At 46.2% G+C, this 24964-nt stretch overlaps 1 protein-coding gene across 1 annotated transcript in view; it reads left to right on the top strand.

The window, feature by feature from the left end:
* nrxn2b (neurexin 2b) overlaps window positions 1–24964 on the top strand; it is a 794861-nt gene that overhangs the window by 254182 nt on the left and 515715 nt on the right. Inside the window, exon 7 of the mRNA XM_061234183.1 lies at window positions 3767–3784. Within this exon, the coding sequence (XP_061090167.1) occupies window positions 3767–3784 (18 nt within the window). The remainder of the gene's footprint in view (window positions 1–3766; window positions 3785–24964) is intronic.

Below are 24964 nucleotides of genomic sequence, written 5' to 3'. Positions count from 1 at the left end.
TCTTCCCCTGTCTGGAGGATCACTGTCTTTCTCTGCCTGACGTCCAGGAGGCCTTGAGCCCAAATACCGCACGGCACTGCTGCACCCCCCCCCCCCACCCCCCACGCTCACCCCAAAAATAATTACACCAATAATTACGCGTTTACCCACATTAATATGAGCCGTTTGTGGGCTGGTCTGACTGTAGATGAAAGAGTGCTTCAGGCTTCAGGCTGCCTCTGGAGAGGGAACCTCAGGCTGGATTTCTCCGGCTCGACGCCTCTTCTCCACCGGCGCGTTCTTCTTTGTAAACAGCGGTATCGCACCACAGCTGCCGGAGAGATATGCGCGGCTATTTAGACGTGATTAGAGAGCATTACAGTCGTCTTTTCCTGAGGAGATTAATGCCTGAATGCCTTCTCAGCGTCTGGAAATGACAATAAATATCTCTTTTAACTTGTTTCTGAAATGATATTTGTGCAAATTATGTTTTATGTATTTTTAAGCGCGCTGTCAAAAATAACAATTTGGCTGAATTGGACCGTTTCTTAATCCCAAAATCAGAGCTGTAGTCACTTCAGAATTCTGCTGGAAAGCCTGGCAGCACCAGGGTTTGATATCAGTGACAAGCTCATATCACGCAGGTACCTATGAGCAGAGGATGGATTCAGATCAGGCCTAAGCATAGGCCCGTGGGGAACTCCACAGTTAAGAGGACCAATAGAGGACATTACTTCACCAAGTGCCACTCAAAACTATGTCCCAGACAGAAGCTGTCTATATTGAACCAAACCGGCACCAAGTCTACATCCTACTGGGTTTTTAATCGAGCCATTAATGTTGTATGATCGAAATTACAGCATCGAAAGAGAAACAGACCTAAACGTTTCAGGCAGGATATTGAATCAATTGAGTCTGTATGATTCTGAATGCAAAGGTAATTATCAAATTCCCCCATTGATCTAAAGGATGGAGTAAATTACTGTCTGAGTGATTGAACAATGCATGAACCACATAACTGGTGTGTGTGCGGTATGTGTACTCTGTGTATGTGTGTGTGTGTGTGTGTGTGTGCAAGCACGCAGATTATGTGTGCGTATGTGTGGGTGTTCACCTGTGTGTCTGTCTGCATGTATGCATGTTTGTGTGTGTGTGTATGTGTGTGTCTGTGTGCATGTATGTATGTGTGTGTGTGTGTGTGTGTGTGTGTGCGGCCCCAATACTCTTGGCACTAGTTGAGGAGACTGCCATTGAGAGAGAGACAGTAACTCTTGAAGACAGCAATGAGAGACATGCCTGTCCCTTTCCTAGCCTCTGTGAGTGTAACTGTGTGTGTGCTGTCCCTCCCAGTGATGCTGATTCAAGCCAGTTTACTATTGTGGCCCAGAATAAACCCTCATTAACAGAACCACCTCCCAGAATCAACCCTCATTTAAAGAACCCCCTCCTCCTATAATCAACCCTCATTTACAGAACCCCCTCCCAGAATCAACCGTCATTTACAGAACCTCCTCCAAGACTCAACCCTCATTTACAGAACCCCCCTCCCAGACTCAACCCTCATTTAAAGAACCCCCTCCCAGACTCAACCCTCATTTACAGAACCCCCCTCCCAGACTCAACCCTCATTTAAAGAACCCCCTCCCAGACTCAACCCTCATTCACAGAACCCCCTCCCAGAATCAACCCTCATTTTCTTAACCCCCTCCTTTACAATCAACCGTCATTTACACAACCCCCTCCCAGACTCAACCCTCATTTACACAACCCCCTCCCCCTTCCACAATTAGAGGACACACACTGCACCAAGCTGGCATCCTTCATTAAAATATGCTTATTCATGAAAGTCTCTTCAATTTATTCAATATGTATTCAGGCCAAGGAGTCCTCTTGTATTGAGCAGAGCTACAAGGACACAGGGGAGACAGGGACACCGTAGGCTACTCCAGATTCTGTGGCTGGGCTCCCCCTCCGCACTAAACATTTAGTGTTAACTCAAATTTATAACGCCAGTTTATATAAATCGGATAGGGATCGAGTGCACACTGACAGAGCTGATTAACCCCGGACTTTATATTGCGCAAGGTCATTAAAACAGGCCTAATACAGACTGTGATACAGTATATCCACTATCTACAGTTTGGCACTGGAAGGTATCTGTAGTATATTGTAGCCTATATCTTAGACCTGGTTTAATAACCTTTGTCCAAAACCAAATGATAATGAAAAGAAACTGGCCAAGTTCTGAGGTTGAGTCATATATTTATTCTGTACTTTTCCTGATATCCTGATATTAATACATCAAATAGAATATGTTATGAAGAAATGTAATTGTACAGAAATGGCAAGATTACAGTGTGTGTTATTGAGCCAGCAGTACGTAATGAAATGACTTGGGTTCTTTGTGAGTCAGAAAGTCGTGTTTTTCCGCTGATGCTACCTGTGTTTTTCGCAGTGCAATCAGTGCTCATTTTGAGCTGGCCTTGCGGGCTAAAGTGTGTTTTATTAATGTGTAACAAAGGCAAATTCCACATCAGTAACACTATTAGCCATCACAGTAAATCATTATACTCCTGACCCAAATAGCCAACAAAGGCAAGAATACCATGTCATCTTCTACTGAATGCCTGTGAATATATGTGTGAATTAAAAGGTGTTTTTTCAGCAGAAACATTTATGAATTTCTCTGAAGCTCATTTGAATGCTGCATTCAGGTTATTTCTCAGATTGTTAATGAAAAAAAAATCAGTTTTTGGAAAAAGCCGGGTTTTGTATTTTCTACACATTCGTGTTTGCCAGTTTTTTTATTTAATTTGCGCTCATTCATGCTTCACTTCATGCAGTCTGAAGGCTTTTTAAAAGCAGTTTCTGAATCCTTTTTTCTTTCAATTTCACATTTTAAACTGTTTTAAAAGAATAAATGCAAAACAAAGGGCAAGGCCTTACACAGCATACACGGGAACCTTTCAAGCGGCCCGGTAGTGTCGGAGGACTCGTTGCGTGACGCACGTTTGAGGTGCTGTCCTGTTTAAGATCACCTTGCCCAGGGTGTACCATATACAGTAGTATCAAGGTGACATCAAAGATGGTAGAGGAAGAAAGATGGCAACATGTCAGGGAAGCTCCTCCTCCCCTTTAGCCTAGCCGTATGAGAGGCTAAGGGAAGTGCTATGAGCATGTGTAGTTATGTAAGTGTGCTGTTCCTCTGAGAGAAGACAGAGAAAGCGCTCAATTTCGAGACACTGTGCATGTGCGATGGGGAACAACCGCGAGATAAATCGTTCTTCTGGCCATTTCCTACGCAACATTGTAGGTTTTCCAACGACTTGTGCTAACCCAATAAGGAATCAAAAAGTACAGATCAACTGCTGATCGTAAGAAACTTTCTCATGGCATTGTAGAAACAGTGCATAAGCAGATTTAAGGCCTGAATAATTTCGCCTCAAGGTTGGGCTGTATTGTTCCTCTCAGGTCACATGCTGTGGGAGACCACCAGGCTTGTGCGGTTTTTGGGTTAATATCACATTAACTATACTTCTGTGTGAAGATGGGGGGGTGTCTTGTTATAGTTTTCCTTTCTTTTCTGTGCCATACAGTTACGTGGGGAAGGGTTCTGTAACTGATGTGTGTTCTGTGTTATAGGTAACTGATCTTTTGTTTCAGAATGTGGGTTGTGGTGGGTGCGGAGGGGGGACTAAAGTGCATAATTACAGAGTTATGTCATATATCATTAATATCCGTATGGGAGCAGAGACATGAATATCTGTCCTCTTCTTTGTCTCTGCAGGTGATTCATCGCAAGCCGGTAAGATGTCGCCCTGCACGTGTGCTGGGCCATTCTTTACTTTGACTAGGTTTTTACTGAACACCGTGTATCCCCATCTTACTGTACACCGTCTATCACCTTTCTACTGAACACCATCTATCACCTTTCTACTGAACACTTTTATCACCTTTCTACTGAACACCTTCTATCACCTTTCTACTGAACACTGTCTATCACCTTTTTACTGTCTATCACCTTTCTACTGAACACCTTCTCTCACCTTTCGACTGAACACCGTCTATCACCTTTCTACTGAACACCGTCTATCACCTTTCTACAAACACTATCATCTTTTTCCTGAACACCTTCTATCATCTTTTACTGAACACCGTCTATCACCTTTCTACTGAACACAATCTATCACCTTTCTACTGAACACCGTCTATCACCTTTCTACTGAACACTTTTATCACCTTTCTACTGAACACCATCTATCACCTTTCTAATGAACACCATCTATCACCTTTCTACTGAACATTTTTATCACCTTTTTCCTAAACACCGTCTATCACCTTTCTACTGAACACTGTCTATCACCTTTTTACTAAACACCTTCTATCACCTTTTACTGAACACTGTTTATCACCTTTCTACTGAACACTGTCTATCACCTTTTTACTGAACACCTTCTATCACCTTTCTACTGAATTACTGAACACTGTCTATCACCTTTCTACTGAACACCATCTATCACCTTGCTACTGTACATCACCTTTCTATTGAACACTGTCTATCACCTTTATATTGAACACTGTCTATTACCTTTCTGTTGAACACTGTCTATCACCTTTCTATTGAACACCGTGTATCACGTTTTTACTGTACGCCATCTATCACCTTTTTGCTGTACACCATGTATCAACTTTCTACTGTACACCATCTATCATCTTTTTACTGAACACAGTCTATTATCTTTTTACTACACCGTGCATCACCAGGAGCCTGGTGTGAATCCTCGGCCTACGGTCGAAGAGCCGGAGCATTAGCATGTACGGTTTTCATCCACAATTAGTTTCTCCGGCCCGTTGTCATCGGCGTCGGCTAGTTTTAGAGCGCTCTGCGGAAAGCTCCGGTCTCGGCCGGCGTCTGAGGAGCGCCAGCAGTGTCCTTCCCGCTCCGTGATCGAGGGCGCATCGGAGGGATGCTGGCGTGGATTGAGTGGGGTGAGCGAGAGAGTAATAACTTCAGAGGGATGTGACAGGAAGCAGTCAGGTTGTGAGGGGGAGATAATGATGGATGTGTGGCACCGAGGTAAGGAAAACATTCCAGCCAAATGTAAATGTGGCCGATAACGGTCGGCAACGGCAACGCTGACAGCTCGAAAAAATAAATAAAACACCTCTCACTGTAGGACTGTGTCAGAATGCGGAGTTGTGTACCCACAGTACCCAGCCAGGCAGTGCTTTCCAACCACAGAAATGTTTTCTTGAGATGAGTGCCTGTTCTGTTTGAGCGGATGATGAGGCTTTTGTAGCTGCAGTGCGGAGCAGTGGGTTGGAGGAGGTGGGAATCAAGCTTCTGGGCTCTTCACAATGTCCTGACTTGAATTCCGCTGGTGATCGTCAAGGCTGAACTGTAACCACGGAACAAAGTTGAGCCCTGGTAACCTGGGAGAGCTCTGGACCAATGAAACACTGCATAGAATGTGTGACTTCACAAATGCCCAGATTTTCTTCCTTGGCTGCTAACGAGGTCAGAAATTGTCATAAATGCTGCAGGGGACTAAACTAAAATGACATTTGCAGTATCATTTATGACGTATTCAGGAAGTATTAATTTATTTAGACAGATGATTATTCCTGGCAGTTAGTATAGGATGCTATACTATAGGATACAAAAAACTACTACACCACAGTCCAATCCAATTCAGTTTTATTTGTATTGTGCCACAAGGACACTTTACAGAGTAACAGAAGGGATGGAAAAAGGTGTAAATACCATCCCTAAGCCACCAGATAGCTGTATACTATTTACTGTGCTACTAGCATATTCAGCATTCTATGATCGAGTGCTACACTACTATATACTACACTACTAGCCTCCGTTGTGTGGCAGTGTCTGCAGAACGCGCGGGTTCTCTGTGGATTTGTAGGGAGGGTATGCTCCATCGGTTCGGCTGTCTTTGTCGACTCTTTCTGTGAGACCACGTGTGGTCGTTTTGGTTCCCATAAAGCATCAGATTTAAGCGATGCACGCTGGGCAGGGTAGTGAGCCCCGTTTAAAAAACCCTTTCTTTATGGGCTACAGCAATGGGTGTTCATCGGCCTATTGATATTTCACTATATCCTACGCCTATGAATTTTAATGCTTTTTCTCCGGGCTGCCCCTAGGATCCTCTCGTTCCTAGACTATTCACACAGAAGTGAATCAGAAGGTTTCTGGTAAAAGGCCTAGATGGTGGTCCCCACAAGTGAGGTGTGTATCTATTACTCCTATATATCTCCTGTTGCGGGGACAGGAGGGTGTGTGAACCAGAAGTCATGTGACCAGATGAGAGTGACTGCCAAGAATATCACAAACTATAAAAATAGTTCTTGGACAGCAGTTCTACTCAGAAATATAACTAGGGAAAGTGCCTAAAAAGGTACAAATGCTTGTAGCTGTGGCTGCAACTGTACTTTCAGAGTGCATTTCGGAAATGCGATCTTTGAAGAACAAACACCGCCACTGTTAGTTTATTTCTGAGAGTATGGACACACACACAGCTGTTAAATGGTGCTGGAAATGATTTTGATAAGAGAACAATAGAGGTAGCAGGGCAACCAAATAAGAAAGTAAGCTTGTTAAGATGCTTTTAAGACGTACTAGGGAGGAAGAGCTTCTCTGTAATGGCTGCCCTTTGTGTGAGTGCACTGAAATGGGAGGGTCGTGTTGGTCTTCTCCTCTTCACAGACTGCATGTAGTTTAGAAACGTTCAATTCAATTTAACTCCATTTTATTTTTATGGTATTTTTATTTTATTTTTTTTACAGAGGTACTGTCACACAGGCACTGAGCGAACAGAAAAAGGAAAATTGGGTAAAAACCAGAAAACCAGAAACTCAAAAAAAAATGAACTCCCCGGGGTGAAGAAAAACGCTGAAATGGTGGCGAGAAAAAACTCCCCAGTGAGCAGAAATCTCAGGAGGAACCGGGCTGTAGCCAGCCAAGTGTAGTAGTTCAGATCAGCTTAATGCTAACAGACATGTAATGAGGGATCTATCAGAGCAAATAATCAGATGAGAAATTACGGTCAGGATGACACTGAGGGGCAGCGAATAGTGATGTCACCTCATAGGATGAAAGTACACTTTGAATCCTGAAGAGAGTCTTTCTGTGTTTGTATGTTCTCCCCCCGTGTCTGCGTGGGTTTCCTCCGGGTGCTCTGGTGTCCTCCCGCAGTCCAAAGACATGCAGGTTAGGTACATTTGAGGGTCTAAATTGTCCTTAGAGTGAATGAATGTGTGAGTGAATGGTGTGTGTGCCTAAAAGCTGAATAGTATCTCGTACCGTATCGAGCCTGGTCATGAAAACCCCCAGTGTTTCTGCCTCCACTACATGTCCTGACAAGCTATTCACCGCATTAACCACTCGCTGTGTGAAAAAGTGCTTCCTAATGTCTGTACGGAATTTCTTCTTTGCCAATTTCCATTTGTGCCTTCTCCTTCTGCTAACCGAACTCACCCTGAAGAATCGCTTATAGTTCAGTTTGTTAATCCCTTTAATTAATTTAAAAGCCTCAATCAAGTCCCCCCTAAGTCTCCTCTTACTAAGCTTAAAGAGATTAAGCATCTTAAGTCTATCCTCATAACTCTGATCTTTTATACATCGAATCAATCTGGTTACTCTTCTCTGAACCTTTTCCAGCGCCTCCATATCTTTCTTATCGTGCGGTCCTCAGAAATGCACACAGTACTCCACATGACTCTGTCAAGAAATAAGCAGTTTAGATGCAGGTTACCGTCTGATCTATCTTGATAGTCAGTCCATTTATTGATCTATTTATTCATTCATTAATTGATTTAACGGAGCGTGTTCGGATCAGCCACATCGCCGAACCCTCGTTGCTGAGGTCTGACCTGTCAGGTTTGCCTCTCTTTAACCCACCCCACCCCCCCACTTCCAAAGCCAACCAATTCATCTTCAAACAAAAAGCCTGCCTCAGTGACCTGCCGCACAATGCCGCTCGTTCCAGATCGAAGAAGCACGAGAGCCAACACCACCGCGTTTGCACGTGTGCGTTTTTTTACTGGCTCGATTGTGTGTGTGTATATCTCTCCCGCTCCTGCACTGCTGAGACAAAGTGCGGTATTAATATTCATTTAAACACACCCACAGCCTTTATGGCAAATGTGCTGACAGGGTACTGCAGGCTAGCTGTGGATCTGTATGCCAGGGAGGTCCTGCTGGGGGGGAGGGGGGGGGGGGTCTTGATGTCAGATTTGAGCATCGGGAAACGGAGGGGGACGGGGGGGGGGGGGGGGGGTGATGTGCACCTCGCCCTCAGCAATCAAGGTCCATTTCCCTCAAATAATGACATTCTCCCTCCCTGTCTCCGCCTGCGCTGTCCTCCCCACCTCCCTGGGTAATTCCGAACCCGCCGCGCTCGCTCGCGAAGACCACGCAGCCGCCCCGCCCATCCCGTCCTCGCCCATCCGCTTTTTAAAACGTACGTAAATCCATTTGCGATGTGAATTCGGCGCTTTTTCATCAGGAGGCCCTCTCCTGTACGCCCTTAAGGCTTTCTCATTCCGCCTGCCCCTGCAATTTCTCCGGCACTCCGGCGTCTAAACGCTTTCCCCGCTCTCACCTGCGCGCTTGCTTCGAGTCGTCCGGGGCCCGCCGAGCAAAACAAAAACAGGAACTTAATGCCGGGGAAGCAGGAAAGATAATTTCCGCTCGTCATCTCGACTAAATTTCCAAACGCGGTGGTGTTGCGCTGGTTTTTTATTCCTGAGCGATACTGAATTAGCATTTTTCACTTTTCTTCAGTTCTCTCGTTTATAGGGTCGAGCTTATGACTAAGGGAGGCAGTATAATGCTTTTTTTTTCCTTTTAATTTGGTCTGCTAAGGGAGCACGATGCATTTGGTATTCTGTTTGTGCTGCGAGTATGTATGGCCGTATTCCGATCCCTGCTGATATTTTCCATTTACTGAATCCATTTGCACCTGTTTGTTCTGTGCGTCCGTGGAGGATTGTGCATTTGTGTTCCTGCTCTGTGTGCTGCTCCGATGGATCCCCTGTAATCTCACTGCCTCTCTGTTTACCCCGTGTTCTTATCAGAGCCTGTGCAGAGACCATACCTCAAAGCCTGCGCGACCGAGTGTGTGTGTGTGTGTGTCTGCCTGTGGTGTGTGGTGTGTGTGTGTGTGTGTCTGTGCATGTGTGTGTATATGTGTGTCTGTGCATGTGTGTGTGTGTGTGTTTGTGTGTCTGTGCGTGTGTGTGTGTGCGTGTGTGTGTGTGTGTGTGTGTGCGTGTGTGTCTGCCTGTGGTGTGTGGCGTGTGTGTGTGTGTCTGTGCATGTGTGTGTGTGTGTGTGTGCGTGTGTGTGTGTGTGTGTCTGTGCGTGTGTGTGTGTGTGTGTGTGTGTGTGTGGTGTGTGTGTGTGTGTCTGTGCATGTGTGTGTGTGTGTGTGTGTGTGTGCATGTGTGCGTGTGGTGTGTGTGGTGTGTGTGTGTGTGCACGTTTGCGTGTGCGTGTGTGTGCGTGTGTCTGCGTGTGTGTGCGTGTGTGCGTGCGTGTGTGAGTGTGTGTGTGCACGTTTGCGTGTGTGTGTGTGTGCGTGTGTGTGTGCGTGTGTATGCGTGTGTCTGCGTGTGTGTGCGTGTGCATGCTTGTGTGTGTGTGTATGTGCGTGTGTGTGTGTGTGCGCGTGTGCGTGTGCGTGTGTGTGTGTGTGTGTGTGTGTGTGCGTGCGTGCATGCGTGTGTTTTCACTCCCGCACTTTCTCTCCCAGTGGTTCACATTGTGACAGTCAGTTGTTTGCGAGCACTGAAAGTGTCCTCCGTTATGGGAACCTTCAATTCTGACAACCAGGAATAAGGGTGTGATTCCGGATGTGACACTGGTCGCGTACCCTCCAGCAAGGTGCCTGAATCACAGAAATAAGCGCCTTTCTGTGTAAATGAACAGCATTTAAACACAGCCGATGTTACTAACCCACCGCAGGATGGCGTTGATGTATGCGGCTGTCGTAGTGTAAGGGAGAAGGAGCGCGGCGGTGAAGTTATTCCCGGCTTTTCGCGCAGAAACTTTAAAGAGGAGAAACTCGCAGGGAAGCTGCGGCACACCGCTCACGCTCGGCTGAAGTGTGAGCTGAATTCACCGAAAAAGTTTGAATATTAATGTGGCATTTGTCTCCGAGAAGCCGGGAACAGATACAGCCCTACAGGTAAGTGAAAAAGCAGCACATTTTTACTTTTTGGAAGAAAAATGTAATTAGAGTACCTTGCACCTGCAGGATTTGTTTCTGCTTTAATCTTCTCCACCTCGGCTGAAAAAAAACTGATAATACCCTCCGTTCAGGAATGGACGGCTTGGGTGTTAAATGCTCAAACCGAATTTTCCCCAGAATTTCACACGTGTAGTCATGCAGAACTTTCGCTTCCGTTGCTGGGTTCAAATACCTCGACGTTTTGCAATTAGCTTGGGCATAATGTTTTTAGATCCCGCACACAAACACACACTCTCTCTCTCACGTAGCACTTGGCAGTGTGTTCTATGATAATTAGCACATACCATAACACCCAACTGAACCCTACACAGAGTAGATGGAATGGAATTGTTTTAACCTGCTTAAGTTGTGTGTGTGTGTGTGTGTGGTGTGTGTTTGTGTGAGACAGAGAGTGTGTGTTTGTGCACATGCGTGCGTGTGAGTGTGTGTGTGTGTGTATGCCTGTGTGTGTGTGTGTGTGTGTGTGTGTGTGAGAGAGAGAGAGAGAGAGAGAGAGAGAGAGAGAGAGCACTCTTTCATTGATGGTCTTATTTTGGAGACCTAAAACTGGGGCGATTAATGCCAAAAGGCAACAAACAAGATATACATTATCTTCCCTGAGCATGCATCATACTCAGCATTCATCATCTGCAACAGCGTCCTCATTATAAATAAAAATGCCTAAAATTGTGTAATATAGACTTTCATTTGGGGCTGTCAGGCTTGGACTGTAACAGCGTGAAATGCTGCATTTTTTGGCATGGGTGTAATGTCACGTTGCAGTACAGTATGGTTCATATGAGAATGTGCTCTGTATGGGTTATGAAGATTGGAAACGTGGGCAGGGCAGTGTGTAAGAATAGTTATGAGTCAACTCGGAATAATTAATCATCACTCTGCAGTAGTGTATTAATATTAATCTTTCGGTCGGGACCCAGAATGGGACTGTATGAGGCGGGTCCCAGAATTAGCGTGATTGATGTTATTGCTGTTATGATCGCACTTGTGTATAATCAGTTTACTATTCCTACTGTTCTCATTGCCAAAACTGCGGTATTGCTACTTGGTGAGTTTATCTGATTATTCTCCAAGGGTTCAACTTTTTTATCTATGCGATCACTCTAGAACTTGGAACCATACTTCCCTCTAGGGTTTTCAGCACACTTGTCCCCGGTTATGGTTACGCACTTTGTTGTACGTCGCTCTGGCTAAGTGACTGTAATGTAATATACTGTAATGTAGTCCAGTAGGCTATGCAAGTATGTGTATTAGTGCGGTCCCCGAAAGGTAGCACATTTCTCATTTGGGTGCGGATATTAATTTAAGAGCTCTGCCGGAATGCGTGCGGTCCCCTGGCAGGAAGCAGCGAGAGAGAACACTCCAGTCTCGGCTCCAGCCTCCGTGGGAAGCGGTGCGCTATAATGCGTCGGGAAATGTGCTTGCAATACAGAGGTTGCCGGCTCGATTCCCAAAGGGGGCAAATGCTGTTGTACCCTTAAGCACAATACTTAACCTGAATCACTTCAGCACATATCCCGCTGCATTAAACAGTGGGTCGCATGAGTCATGGCAGATAAACGCTTTACTTTACCAGATATAAGAGGATGTGTGCAGAGATAGAATCCACATGTGTATCGTTATGATAGGAATCAGAGGTGCACTCTTTGAAATTGCACCTTTTATCTTTTATTTTGGCAGTTGTATTTGTGCGGAAGAACAGGCTAATGGTGTTCCTGGGTGACAGTGTGCGTTGGTAAGTGCACAGGTCGCCGTTTCTATCCACACGCAGCAGCGGTTCTGTCAATCAAAACGGTCGCTATAGGAGCTAATGCAATTGCGAGGCCTCGCAAGGGAATGAATAAAAGCAGAAGAAACTCTAAATTAATTTCCTGGCCTCAAACGACGAGAAGCTTGTGGAAAACTCCGGAATGCTAAATTAAATTTGTAAAATGGAAGGAGAATCCGTGGGAAAAAAAGCCAGGTTATGGATTGCTTCATTACCGCCCTGTCCCGGGCTGTGTTTTGCGCATTCCTGGAGATGGCGGGGCTGAGAGAACATTCCGGATCTTCTGCAGGCTGGGCTGATGGAGGTAATGAGGCAGGCTTGTTCTCTTAACTACATCCGGAAGGTTGGGATTACACTCAGGTGAGGAGGCAGGACGGGGCAGACGTCTGCGTGTCTGTTATCTCCGTCTCCCCCGGCCTTATCGTCTGTCTTACCCTCTCTTCTTCTTTCTCCTCTCTGTCGCTGGCTCTGTGTTCACCTTTCTCTTTCCTTTCTTTACCCTATGACTCTACCCCCTTCTCTCCTCCTTCCTCCTTCTCTCTCTCTCTCTCTCTCTCACACACACACGCTCTAAGAGGATTCTGCTTTAGCTCTGTTTGTGTATGCAAACCCCAGGGTAGGTGAAGACTACAGAAAGTTCTTCGGATTGCAATAACCCTGGTACAGTTGCATCTTAAGCAAGCTGCACACACACAAGCGCACACACACACACCGAATGCTTTACACTGGCATATTTCTTGGGGCTATTCTGAATCCAGAATATGCATTCTGGATGAATATGAATTTAAGCTCACTGAAGAATGTAACTGGCCTGGTAGCCCTCTCCCGTAATGTTTCTAGACCATTACACACATCTTTTCATATCAGAAGTGCTTTGATGATATATTAAAAAGTGCATTAATGTGCTGGTCTGCATGACTTATCAGGACTCAATGTGCAGGCAGTAGCTGCTGCCTGGTTATTGGTCAGCTTCTAGTAAAGGAATGATAGGGGGCTCAATCGAGGTCCGCAATCTTTAATTGTTCCTTCTAGGAGCTAGAAGTAGAAGTTAGGAATCCCAGAACACATTAGGAATCCGTTTATCATGAGGAGTGCATCCTTTGTGGAAGTATTTTTTCCTCAAGCGTATAAATGATCAACCTGTGGTTCCACCTCTCCCCATCTGCCACATCTGTAACTGACGTGGCTTCAAACTGACATTTGAAAGCACAAAGACATTACATTTTCCGTTTTCTCCATCTTTATCTATTTCTCTTTCCTCTTCTCCCAGCCTTCTCCTAGCCTCCTCGCCTCTGGGTGGCAAGAAAAGGAGAAAAGAAAAGGAAAAAGTGGAGAAAAATAAGGGATTGGAACTAGCCCTCAGTCAACCAAAAGCAAGCTGGTTTACCAAGGGCCACGTGGCTGGAGCCAAAATGGCCGTCATATTTTAAGCGAATACAGTTTCTTATTTTCTCATTTTCAATTGTGCATTTGGTCTTCATCAGGTTTGGTCCCCATGACAGCACAAATGGGTGGTTCAGTCACATTTAAATCAATTACCTTTCCTATTTCTTTAAAAATGTTCACATGCTTTCAGTTCAAGCGGCTAAATCCGGCCTTTGTGTACAGGACGTAGAGGTCTGTTTATTAATTACAGCAGGTAACGAGATGCGATCCTAAAACATGAAACGTTGTACTCACTGCCACTTTAAACTTGATTGTGCTTTTCTAAAATAATAGCGCAAAATGCCCCCACCCCCCCCACCCCACCCCCGGATAACGGTGATTGCGATAATGGAATAACCCAGCGTCGTATTTGAATATTGAAGAGGTAATGAGATGCCTCAGGTAATTAACGCTGGAGGCGTTTAACAATCCGCCTGGTCCGTGGGGAGTGCGTTAACTCCCGGCGCTTAAGGGCGAATGGGGGCGCGGGGCGCTGTCTTTCCGCTGACATTGGAGCGGAGGTGATGCCGGGCTCGGGCTGTTTACCTGCTATCGAATGCCAGCCGCCTCTTCGCCCGAGTCCCGCTCCAGACGTTGAATGATGGATCACCTGCCCGCCGACGTTGTCTTTTTTCATCTTAAACTTTCTTCCTGAAGCCCCCCGTGCCACATCCGTACCATCTGTTAAGACACCGCTGCAGTTCCGCCCAATCATCGCTCCCTTCCCAGAAGACACCGCGGGGACGCTTTTAAGCCTACAGTCCTAATTGTGTTTTAAGATATATAGGACGACTCGAAATGTCTGATGCTCTCCGAGCGCTGGGGAAATGTGCGGTAATGATTATATTACGGGAAGTTGTTCTCCTGCAATTTATGATATGGCTATAATTACGTACGCGTACGGTGGCGGAGATTAGGAGCCAAAGAGACCCGAAGTCTGCGTGTTTTATCTGCCGGGGGTTTCTCGTTCAGACGAAGAGAGCCGATGTCGTGTACGGCACACCTGTGTAAAGGTCGGGTGATCATCACAGGTACGTTTTCCCAGAGTGCCGCCAAATGCATACGAACATCCGCAACAAGAAATTCGAAGAAATCTCCAAAAGGCGAAACTCTTCACATAATGAGTATAACGTAACCTTTTCTTAAATGGCAGAACCCCGATTGCAGGAGTGCATTACGGAAGGTAGTATTTCCATCAGTGGGATTTTTAGATTTGGATGCACGGTGCATTTGGAATATTAACATACGTACGTGTGCTGCTTATCCCCTGTGTGGATGAGGCACAGTTCTTTGGCACTCGCGTGCGATTACGTGGAGCACTAATGTATGTTAAAAAGTGAAATTAATCTCAGCAAGCCTAATAGGTCCCTGGCCCTTCTTAACGAGCCCCCTGTAACATCTGCCTCAAGGTTCCTGCTTATTTCTGACTGCTCTTTGATGTTACTGAAAAATGTTTATTGATTAACTCAATCTCAAATAGTACATTGGATCGTGGTTTTGCCTTAATTAGACATGTGCTGTCAAATTCCAATTAAAGAGGTCGGAGAGTCTTTGTATTGTTTTTTGCGATAGGCGTTGTGGCTCGTTTTCAGCAGTGTGTCTGGGTGTCAGAGGGAGGGGGGTGGGGTAGGGGGGGGGGGGTCAGGGGAACAAAATGGCCGACTCTCCAGCAATTGCCAGATGCCCCCCTCCCTCTCTCTTCCTCCATCCCTCCCTCTCTCTCTATGTCCCTCTCTCTTCTTCTGTCCCTCCCTTCCTCTCTCTGCTCTCTGTCACTCCCTCCCTCCCTCCCTCTCTCTGTCCCTCCCTCCCTCCCTCCCTCTCTCTGTCCCTCCCTCCCTCCCTCTCTCTCTCCGCTGAGGAGTACGTGGTGACAGAACCTCCTCGATTGCAGCGGTGATGTCATTGGCTTTTAACTCAGCCTGGTCTCCAGAGAGAGGAAAAGAGACAGACAGGCCATCTGAAAAGAAAGAGGGAGAAAGAGTGGGGCAGAGTGAAAGAGAGAGAGAGCAGAGACAGGGAGAGAGAGGGAGAGAGAGAAAGAGGGAAAGACAGAGGGTGGAAAAAAGGAGGACTGAGAGAGAAATCGAGAAACCGAGAGAGAAAGAACGAGAGAGGAAGAGAGAGATAAAGCAAGAAACAGAGCGACAATAGCAAGGGAGCAACAGAGAGAGAGGTATTATTACTGTTAATATACTACATTCAGATTTACAATGATTGTACAATTATAGATTTTTTGTTTATTGTTCATTGTTGCTCATCCAACAAGCTTTGGCAATACAAGTGTCCTAATTTGTCATGCCAATAAAGCATTTTGAATTGAATTGAATTGAGAGGGGGAGAGAGAAACAGAGAGAGGGGGAGAGAGAGAGGAAGTGAGAGGGAACACAGAGGAAGAAAGCAAAAAACAGAGACAGCAGAAAGAGATAAGAGAGAGGGGGAGAGAGACAGGTGAAGCAGGGAGAGACGAGGCGTGGAGAGAGGAGAGAGAGTGAATGACAATGAGAGAAAGAGAGGGATGGAAATTAGAGGAGTGGGGGAGAGGGAATAGGGTAGATAAAATGAAACGGTGAGAGGAGAGGAAATAGAGAGATAACAGAGGAAGAATGGAGGATGAAAGGATGGGAGTTGGGGAAAGAAGAAAGGATAATGAGAGGGACAGCTGAGGATGACAGGAAATGAGAGTGAGAGAGAGAGAGGGAGGAGGAAGAAGAGAACAGCTCGGCAGGAAATAAACGCCTTTATTTTGGAAAAAAGGGCCCACCTTGACATCACCTTGGATTTCACCCGCGTTCACCCGAGCAGACACCATCATCCTGTTTTTTCCGTCATTGTAATTCATGTCGTACATCGTACAGTCATTACCATCATTGTGTTATGATCGTGGAATTTAAATGCCATTTATGATTCATAATCCTAACTTCATTTATTTAGCGTGATTCACTACACGGTTGGCAAAGCAGCTTTCAGAAAATAAAAATATGACGAAACGAATGAGCGAAGGAACACAATGTTCACGCGTTGGTCTGGGCTGACCTGTTTTTAACAAAATAAAAGCGCCGTGTCGGAATGTGTGAGGGAATGGAGCGTGTGGCAGTCAGGCCAACCTTCCGAAGGCCTCCCTCATTTCGTGAAAGTGCCGTCGTGATCCCGCTCCCAGCGGGACCGTCCTCGCACCGCTGTTTCTTAAAGACGAGTCATCTTCCCCGCCCTGTAGGGGGGGTTAGAGATTTCTCTTAATTCCCCGACATGTTTTGGGCCTCGGGGGCGAAGGCTCCGCGGGGGGCCCGGCCGGGGAAAACGTTCGCTGCGGTCGCCGCTGACGACGGCCCGCAATTCCGCCCGATTGTCGCCGCGTGTGCGGGCGCGACCGTCTGAGAAAGATTAACGCCGAAAAAGAAGGCCCTGGTCCCTGGATTCACATTCCGATATTAACCCTCTGGTTATTTTTCGAAATTCTGCAGTCAGTGTTCTGGAACTCCACTGCATTCAGTGACCGGTATTGTTGTATAAAAACGGTTTTATAGATATAAGCCGTAGTTAGATGAACCTACAAGGCCCAAGTCCTTATCTTTGTTGTAGCCTTAGCACTCCAAACTGCACTTCCCTCTAGGGTCTTTCAGCACACTTGTCCCTGGTTATGGGTATGCACTTTGCACTTTGTTTGTACGTCGCTCTGGATAAGAGCGTCTGCCAAATGCCTGTAATGTAATGTAACGTAATGTAATGTAGTGGTCAGTACTTCAGCATTAGAATGTTCAGATTAAGAACACTCACAACACAAGTACATTTGTGGAGCTTGCCCCCGTTTTATTCACATTGAGCGAATACTAGCAACATCAGCTGTTCTGTTCATTTCAGCAAGGTCTCAAAAATGAACGGGAGTGAATTGGAAGCCAGCAAATTAAGAAATACGGCAAGACTGTTACTGTTTGGCAGGGACAGTTGATGTTGCTAACATTCACTCAATGCGGATAAGAGGGAGTAAGCGCCTCAAAATGACTTGTGTGGTATGAGAGTGAGATATCCCTGTAAAGGCTTAAGGGCTGATAGTATGAGAGTGAGATATCCCTGTAGAGGGTTAATGGCTGATAGTATGAAAGTGAGATATCCCTGTAGAGGGTTAATGGCTGATAGTATGAGAGTGAGATATCCCTGTAGAGGGTTAATGGCTGATAGTATGAGAGTGAGATATCCCTGTAAAGGCCTAAGGGCTGATAGTATGAAAGTGAGATATCCCTGTAGAGGGTTAAGGGCTGATAGTATGAGAGTGAGATATCCCTGTAGAGGGTTAATGGCTGATAGTATGAGAGTGAGATATCCCTGTAGAGGGTTAATGGCTGATAGTATGAGAGTGAGATATCCCTGTAGAGGCCTAAGGGCTGATGGTATGAGAGTGAGATATCCCTGTAGAGGGTTAAGGGCTGATAGTATGAGAGTGAGATATCCCTGTAGAGGGTTAAGGGCTGATAGTATGAGAGTGAGATATCCCTGTAGAGGGTTAAGGGCTGATAGTATGAGAGTGAAATATCCCTGTAAAGGCCTAAGGGCTGATAGTATGAAAGTTAGATATCCCTGTAGAGGGTTAATGGCTGATAGTATGAGAGTGAGATATCCCTGTAGAGGGTTAAGGGCTGATAGTATGAGAGTGAGATATCCCTGTAGAGGGTTAAGGGCTGATAGTATGAGCATTATGTGAACATTATGTTCCTTCGCCATGTGAACATTATGTTCCTTCGTTCCTTCGCCACGCTGCTAGTGGTGAAACACACATACACACACACACCATACACACTCGTGTACACACACACACACACCCCATACACATTCATATGCACACACACACTCACCATGCACATTCATATATGTACACACACCATAAGCACTCATATACACACACACACACACACACACACACACACACCATACACACTCATGTACACACACACACACAGCATACACATTCATATGTACACACACCATAAGCACTCATATACACACACACACACACACACACACACAGATGAGCACATGTACATATGTGCACACACACAGTCATACACACACACACTCTCACACTTAAGCACATACTTACACATGCACATAAACACATACACATACTTATACACACATAGTCACGCTCTCAGACACTCACAGATACACACTCAAATATGACAAATGCACACAGAAACACATGCGCATACACAATCAGACGCACACACACCTAGATTCTCTGCACACACGCTCAGATGATCTGAATATACAACATACAAAAACATTATTTCTCTCCCTCTCTCTCTCTCTCTCTCTCTTTCCTCTCTCACTTGTAAACACACACAAACACTCTCCCGCACAGTACACATACTCACACTCTCTCTCACGCACACACAAATAGCGATTACGCTGCAGTTGTAGCAGCACTCACGGGGCCTGCGGTCTATAAGGACACGGACCCACTGCAACTAGCTGCTGTTACTTAGATTTTAGCTTTTTTCTTTTTTGGTTTCATTTTCATTCTCCCGATCCGCACTCGCTATCATTGATCGATTGGAAATCCTGTAAGAGCGATTAATCATCCTGTCTCCTGGGAAGCCGCTAAAGGGATGAGCGAGAGACGTGTTCCTGCAACTCGGAGGAAAAACGGAGGATCTGGGAGAACTGAGAATGAGGTGGCTAAGAGACCCATTTCTTTAAATCTACAGCACTCAGGCTCAACATTAAGAGGGGCCTGAATAAAAGTCAGACAACACAAATAACATGTTTCACCCGCATCCCTAATTCAGCAAATATGAACTAATTATGTAATGAAGAATAAATACCAGGCTTCACGGTCTCCCAAGTTTGAGAGCACTGATTTGGAGGCAAATTCAGATCCTTCTACACACAAAACATATTGATGTTAATATTAACTTTGATGATAAACGGGTTGCCGAAACAATGTCACCTCAGTCCTATATATGTACAGGCATACTACATACTAACTGATGAAGGTCATTTGTTGCTTTTTTGAGGGTAAGGTTGTTTAGCTGATTGAGACTTTGTACAGGAATAGACACTAGCATGTGACCGCCTATGACTGTGCACTTACATATAGTTACAGTGGGTCGGATGAAATTTGTCCCATTCCCTTTCCATTTGTTCAGTTCTGAATAAATGGCTGGTTATCTCTGCATGCTATTTCGTGTCATTTTTAAACACATTACGTTTTTCTTTTTAAAGGCACTTTTTGCCAAGGCAACCTTTGAAAATTGGGGAAGGGGATGACTGTGGCATAGCACATAATAAGCTAACACCAAGTAAATGTCCTTCATAAGGATGTTTGATAACTGCCCTACATCCTTTCAAACCGTTTCCCTGGGCTGACAAAAAAAAAAACTTTTAAAGATCTTCTTTTTTCACAGACTGTTCAGAGCCAACAACACTTTTTCTGAAACAGATTTATCAGTGACAATTCAGTCGCTAGCAACGTCCACGTGCAGACGGTTCACTCGCTTCCGTTCAACCGCGAGCGGTTGTTAACTGCTTTCCCTGCCGTAGACGTCAGATCACTCCAAAAAAAGAAAAGAAAATGATAATGTCACTTCAGCACAAAGTGCTCAGATTGAGTCTATCTTTCTGACTGAACGCTGCTGACGTGTAAAATGTCAAATATGATTTTGTAATTTTTCCTTTTTCAGGCAGAGCACACCTGGGAGTGTTTTAAGACTGAGCCGTCTCATTTCTCCCGATGCTTCTCGACTTATTCCGCACTTATAGTCACGTCAATGATGCGGTCCGGGTTTGGAGTGCTACACGTGCAGTAGTCTCAAATTATAGCATTGTTATAACGCCTTCATAGCATTGTTATAAGGTGAATAGTCCTGCTATAACATGGTAATACAGAGTTTATGTGCAAAAGCGGTGGGGGAATCGTGTATTGAGACCAGGCGTTCTCACCTGGCATGATGGATTCTGCGTGATGATGTCACATCTCCGGGTTTGGGGACATGGCCGGGGGGAGTGCTATAATAAGCACTCGTGAAGTGAAATGAGGGTACGTTGGCTGCCCAAACAACCATGGTGCTACCTTAAAAAAGATACGGCATATCGGCGCAAAGAAAGCTATGACATTTGCCTGTAATAAATTATGTTTATTTTACTACTAAAAATATGGTGTTTTATCATTGGCCGACACCCAATGTCAGTAAAATGGGGTCATGTCTCCTGCATTAAAGGAAACGTATTTCTTTTTTTAGGACCGAGTGCCATACTGGTGTTTTCGCCAAGAATAGCGTGGCGTAGTCCCTGCTGTACCCAATTCTCAACCTATATGCAACCCTCCGTGCTCAGCTAGGGGTCATCCCCATGGTACCTTCCATAGAAACGGAGGAGTTTGGTCTGCGTTGTGTGATATGATCCACCTGACCCGCCACTCCTCATTACAGCCCGTTAGCCGCTGAACACAGCCCATGCCGAGGTTTAAATCTCTGCTGTGTGCCCAATGTTTTTGGATTCAAAAACTTTTCTGTGTCCGATCGATCTCGCCTGACGCAACTGAGCCAACCGACCACTGAGCCGACCAGAAGGGCGGGGGTTGGACTTTTTGAGAGTATTTTTTCATAGGTTCCAGTACACCGGCCACACTCAGTAAAGTGTAGGGAAGCATCCGGAGCAGTTGTGTGTTTGACCCAGGTCTGGTCGGGGGAGCGGCTCCGCTCTGCTCGAAAGCCCACGTCAGGCCTCACTCCCCGGCTCGGCCCCGGTGATCTTCTTCCCCCGGTCGCTTAGCAGTCCCTCCCCCCCTGGGTCCCAGTGTTTGCATCTCCCTGCCTCTCCTGCCCCCCCCCCCCCCCCCCCCCCCTCCCTTCCCTCCTGGACCTGGACCACATAACGATGCTCTGCCCCCCAGGTCAGGTCTCAAACACCCCCTCTCCGCACAGCTCCCTGCCTCCTGCAGCGAGAAATCCCCGGTCCCGAAAACGGAATAGACCCCTGAGACCCAACTGTAAAAGAGCCCCTCGGGAACTCTTTTTGCTGTCCAAACTGTCACTGTGAATAAGATTCTTATAAGGCCTGGTAAAACAAAGGTTAAATAAAAATAGCGTAGGAGTTTAAGTATTTATATTTTTTGACATAATGCAAGTGGCGTGGATGACAAGAAAATGTATATTTTCAGAAATATTACTTCTTTTATTTTTTATTAAAGGTTCGTCGTTGTGTAGGTCTCAGCAGAGTAGGATATATGGTTCTTGAGATTGAGGCCAGAGACACATGTCTCCTATGGGGGACAGAAATGAATTGTTGATTCTTGGGAGAATAGGTGGGCAGATATCATAGTCACATTTCATATGGAACTTGGCCTGTTGCATGCGTATGGTTATTTATTTATGTATTATGTTCTGCAAAAACATTGTTGGCAGTGCTTATCTGACAAACCCTTTTTCTATTGAGTTACGATGTAATCTTTATTTCATTGAGTTACTGAGCGCGTAGTCACCCTGTCGTCACTGCCAATTAGGGGCATGAAGGAGTGTTGCTTTCTCTTTGTGTGCAATGTGTAGAAAGAAAATATAGTGTGTGTGCGTGTGTGTGTGTGTGGGAGAATATGTGTGTGTGTGTGTGTGTGTGTGTTTGTGAGGGAAAGGGTACTTCAACACTGAGAGGAGCAGTCTTTTATGATGTCATCTGGTCTTTGTGCCAGATTGTGTTTAACTGGGTGCTCATTTCAAAGGTGGCTATAAATGCAAAACAAGAACAGACACACACACTCACACACACGCTTACACACACACACACACAGACACACACAGACATACACTCACTCTCTCTCACACACAGAGACACACACACTCACACACACACACACACGCACACACCTGTCTTGATGCAGAGGTGCAGTAATTGCCAGTGGGCTGTTGTGTCTGCTCTCTCCCAATCAATAGCAGAGATCGCAGCAGAAAGTGCCGATGAATCCGATTGGCCATTCCAAGCGGGGGAGAAAAGGTGGGAAAAGCCTCAGTGTTTGTTTATTTATAAAAATGCCGACACGCGTGCCACATACCAGACGGGTGCTATGCTACGTTACCGACAGCAGTAAAGGTCACGGTTATATACACGGACTCACGCGTTCAAACTCCGGGGCCTCGAGGTCAGCGCGGAACGTGCCGGAACGGGCAGAAGGAAGAGCGTTGTTTTATCCCGGTGCCTGCGTTAACGATGTAACCACCTCCATCCTCCCCCGCCCAGCCTGTCGAATGAAAACAGCTGTTGCTGGTAGGTGTGAATCACAGACAGCGCCCCATTGGTGGCCTGCCTGCGGGGGGGGGGCAGGATAGGTATGCTGTTTATTGAAGGGCCTTCACGGGGGTCTGAGGAACCCAGCTAGCTGAAGCCTGGCATCTGTTATTTTAATGGATCGGATGATGCCTTTGGCAGGTGTAATGAAATAACCAAACACCTCGCCCATATGGCCACTCTGCTGCTTGTGTGTGTGTGTGTGTGTGTGTGTGTGTGTGTCTGTCTGTGTGTCTGTCTGTGTGTGTGTGACTTTGTGTGTGTCTGTGTGTGTGTGGAGTGTGTGTGTGTCTGTGTATGGGTGAGGGAGTGTGTGTGTCTGTGTGTGTGTCTGTGTGTGTGTCTGTGTGTGAGTGTGTGTGTGTGTGTCTGTGCGTGAGTGTGTGTGTGTGGGGGGGGGAGTGTGTGTGTGTGTGTGAGTTGGTCGGTGTGTCTGTGTGTGAGTGTGTGTGTGTGGGGGGGGGGGTAGTGTGTGTGTGTGAGTGTGTGTGTGTCTGTGTGTGTGTGTGTGTGTGTGTGTGTGTGTGTGTGTGAGAGAGGGAGAGAGGGACAGGTGGGGATTGGTGCTCAGTGCAATCAGATGTGCAGAAGAGACCAGTAAACAGGAAGGGGAGGGGTGTGTTTAAATCTGACAGACACTGTCGGGACCTCCCTCTGAGCTGTTGGTTTTACGGTTGAGGCGGTTGCCGTGGCGAGCAGATGGGTACATAAATCAGGGGCGGAGCCCGACACCCGGTCCTGCTGCTCGCAGCAACCGCCCCCCTCCACACTCAAATTGCACCCCCCCCCCCTCACGGTCGAATCACCCCCCCACTGTCAGCTCTCGCCCCCCCCCCAACGAGCCCCAGGGGGTCTCCGGCGTCAGAGGGCGAGGATTTATTCCTGACCCCCGGGGCGTCAGAAGGGACTTTTTCTCCCACTGGTCTTGTTTGTTGAGCGATAAAGCCGGTCGGCCATTTTATCCTTCGGCCGCGAAACGGCAACATTGAATGCACCCGCCCCCCCCCCGTCTTCCCCCACCCCCCCAGAAGCTGCAGAAAGAGCTAGAACCTTCTCCCTTCCTCCGTAGCTTTCTCCTGACTGCTGACACCCTGCACTGCGGGGTTTTGGGAGCCCCGGTGTCACGCTGGCTTCCTGAGACGGCCGTTCAGAGCTGCGTTCCGATGAGGCCGCTGATTTTACATTTTACATTTTCATCATTTGGGAGACGCTTTTTATCCAAAGCGACTTACAAGCGCGTAGGTTCTACCATAAGTCAAAGCATCACATCCATAACTAGGAAAACACACATGGAATGCTGTTCTAAACATAGTCGTCATCATAAGTGCAAAAATATTTTTGGGGGGGGGTTAGACAAGGATAGGGATATCAGAAAGGAGGGGCGGGGGAGATCAGGAGGGAGGACTAAGGTAGAGTTTGAAAAGGTGGGTTTTGAGTCTGCGTCGAAATAGGGGGAGGGATTCTGCTGTCATTCCACCACTGAGGAACCAGGACGGAAAACAGGCGTGAACGTGCAGCTCGACCGCCAGGTGCACGCAGAGAGGGAACCATAAGGCGACCAGAGCTGGCAGACCGGAGTGGTCTAGCTGGGGAGTAGGGAGTGATCAGGGATTGATGCTAATGTTAGCGACGATGATGCGCCAGGCTGTCATTTAAAGGCAATCCAGCTTGCACATCAAAAACATCCTCACAATGTTGTTGCCATGCAGTTGCAAAGTTACATTACATTATATTACAGGCATTTAGCAGAAGCTCTTATCCAGAGCGAGTTATAACGTTGACAGAATATTCTAGTAACAGTGCGAGACTTCCTGTTGGCATGAACTATGATGTTAGGTCCCGGAAGCAGCGTTCTCGTTTGAATGGGAGTCAGTGGGATTTTACCCGAACTTGTCGCCTGATTTGCTGACAAGCTGAAAACTCGTTTTTTTGGAATAGTCTGTTCGTACATCTGAAATTGAAAGTAAAGCTGAAACCTGAAACTATTCTGATGGAAATGCAAATGTGACAAAAAGTCACTTTTGTGATAAAATGTCTCTATATGATGCTACCCTGAGTCAACCTGATGCTCATCAAAGTATGTTTGATGTTTGTTTGGGAACCTTTAATACGGTGAATAACTTATGCTCACGCTGTCAAATATGTTTTACTGCAACTTCCGTGAGCTAGCTTGCTTTCCAGATAATTGTTTCATTTAAATGCCCGCGTTCTGGTTGAACAAGCGTGCGAAAATCCACATATTAAGACAATTCAGTCT

Source organism: Conger conger, chromosome 3 (genome assembly GCF_963514075.1).
Source record: "Conger conger chromosome 3, fConCon1.1, whole genome shotgun sequence".
In the NCBI taxonomy this organism is placed as follows: domain Eukaryota; kingdom Metazoa; phylum Chordata; class Actinopteri; order Anguilliformes; family Congridae; genus Conger; species Conger conger.
The sequence above is the reverse complement of the archived record's forward strand: the minus strand, read 5'-3'. Positions and strand labels throughout refer to the sequence as shown.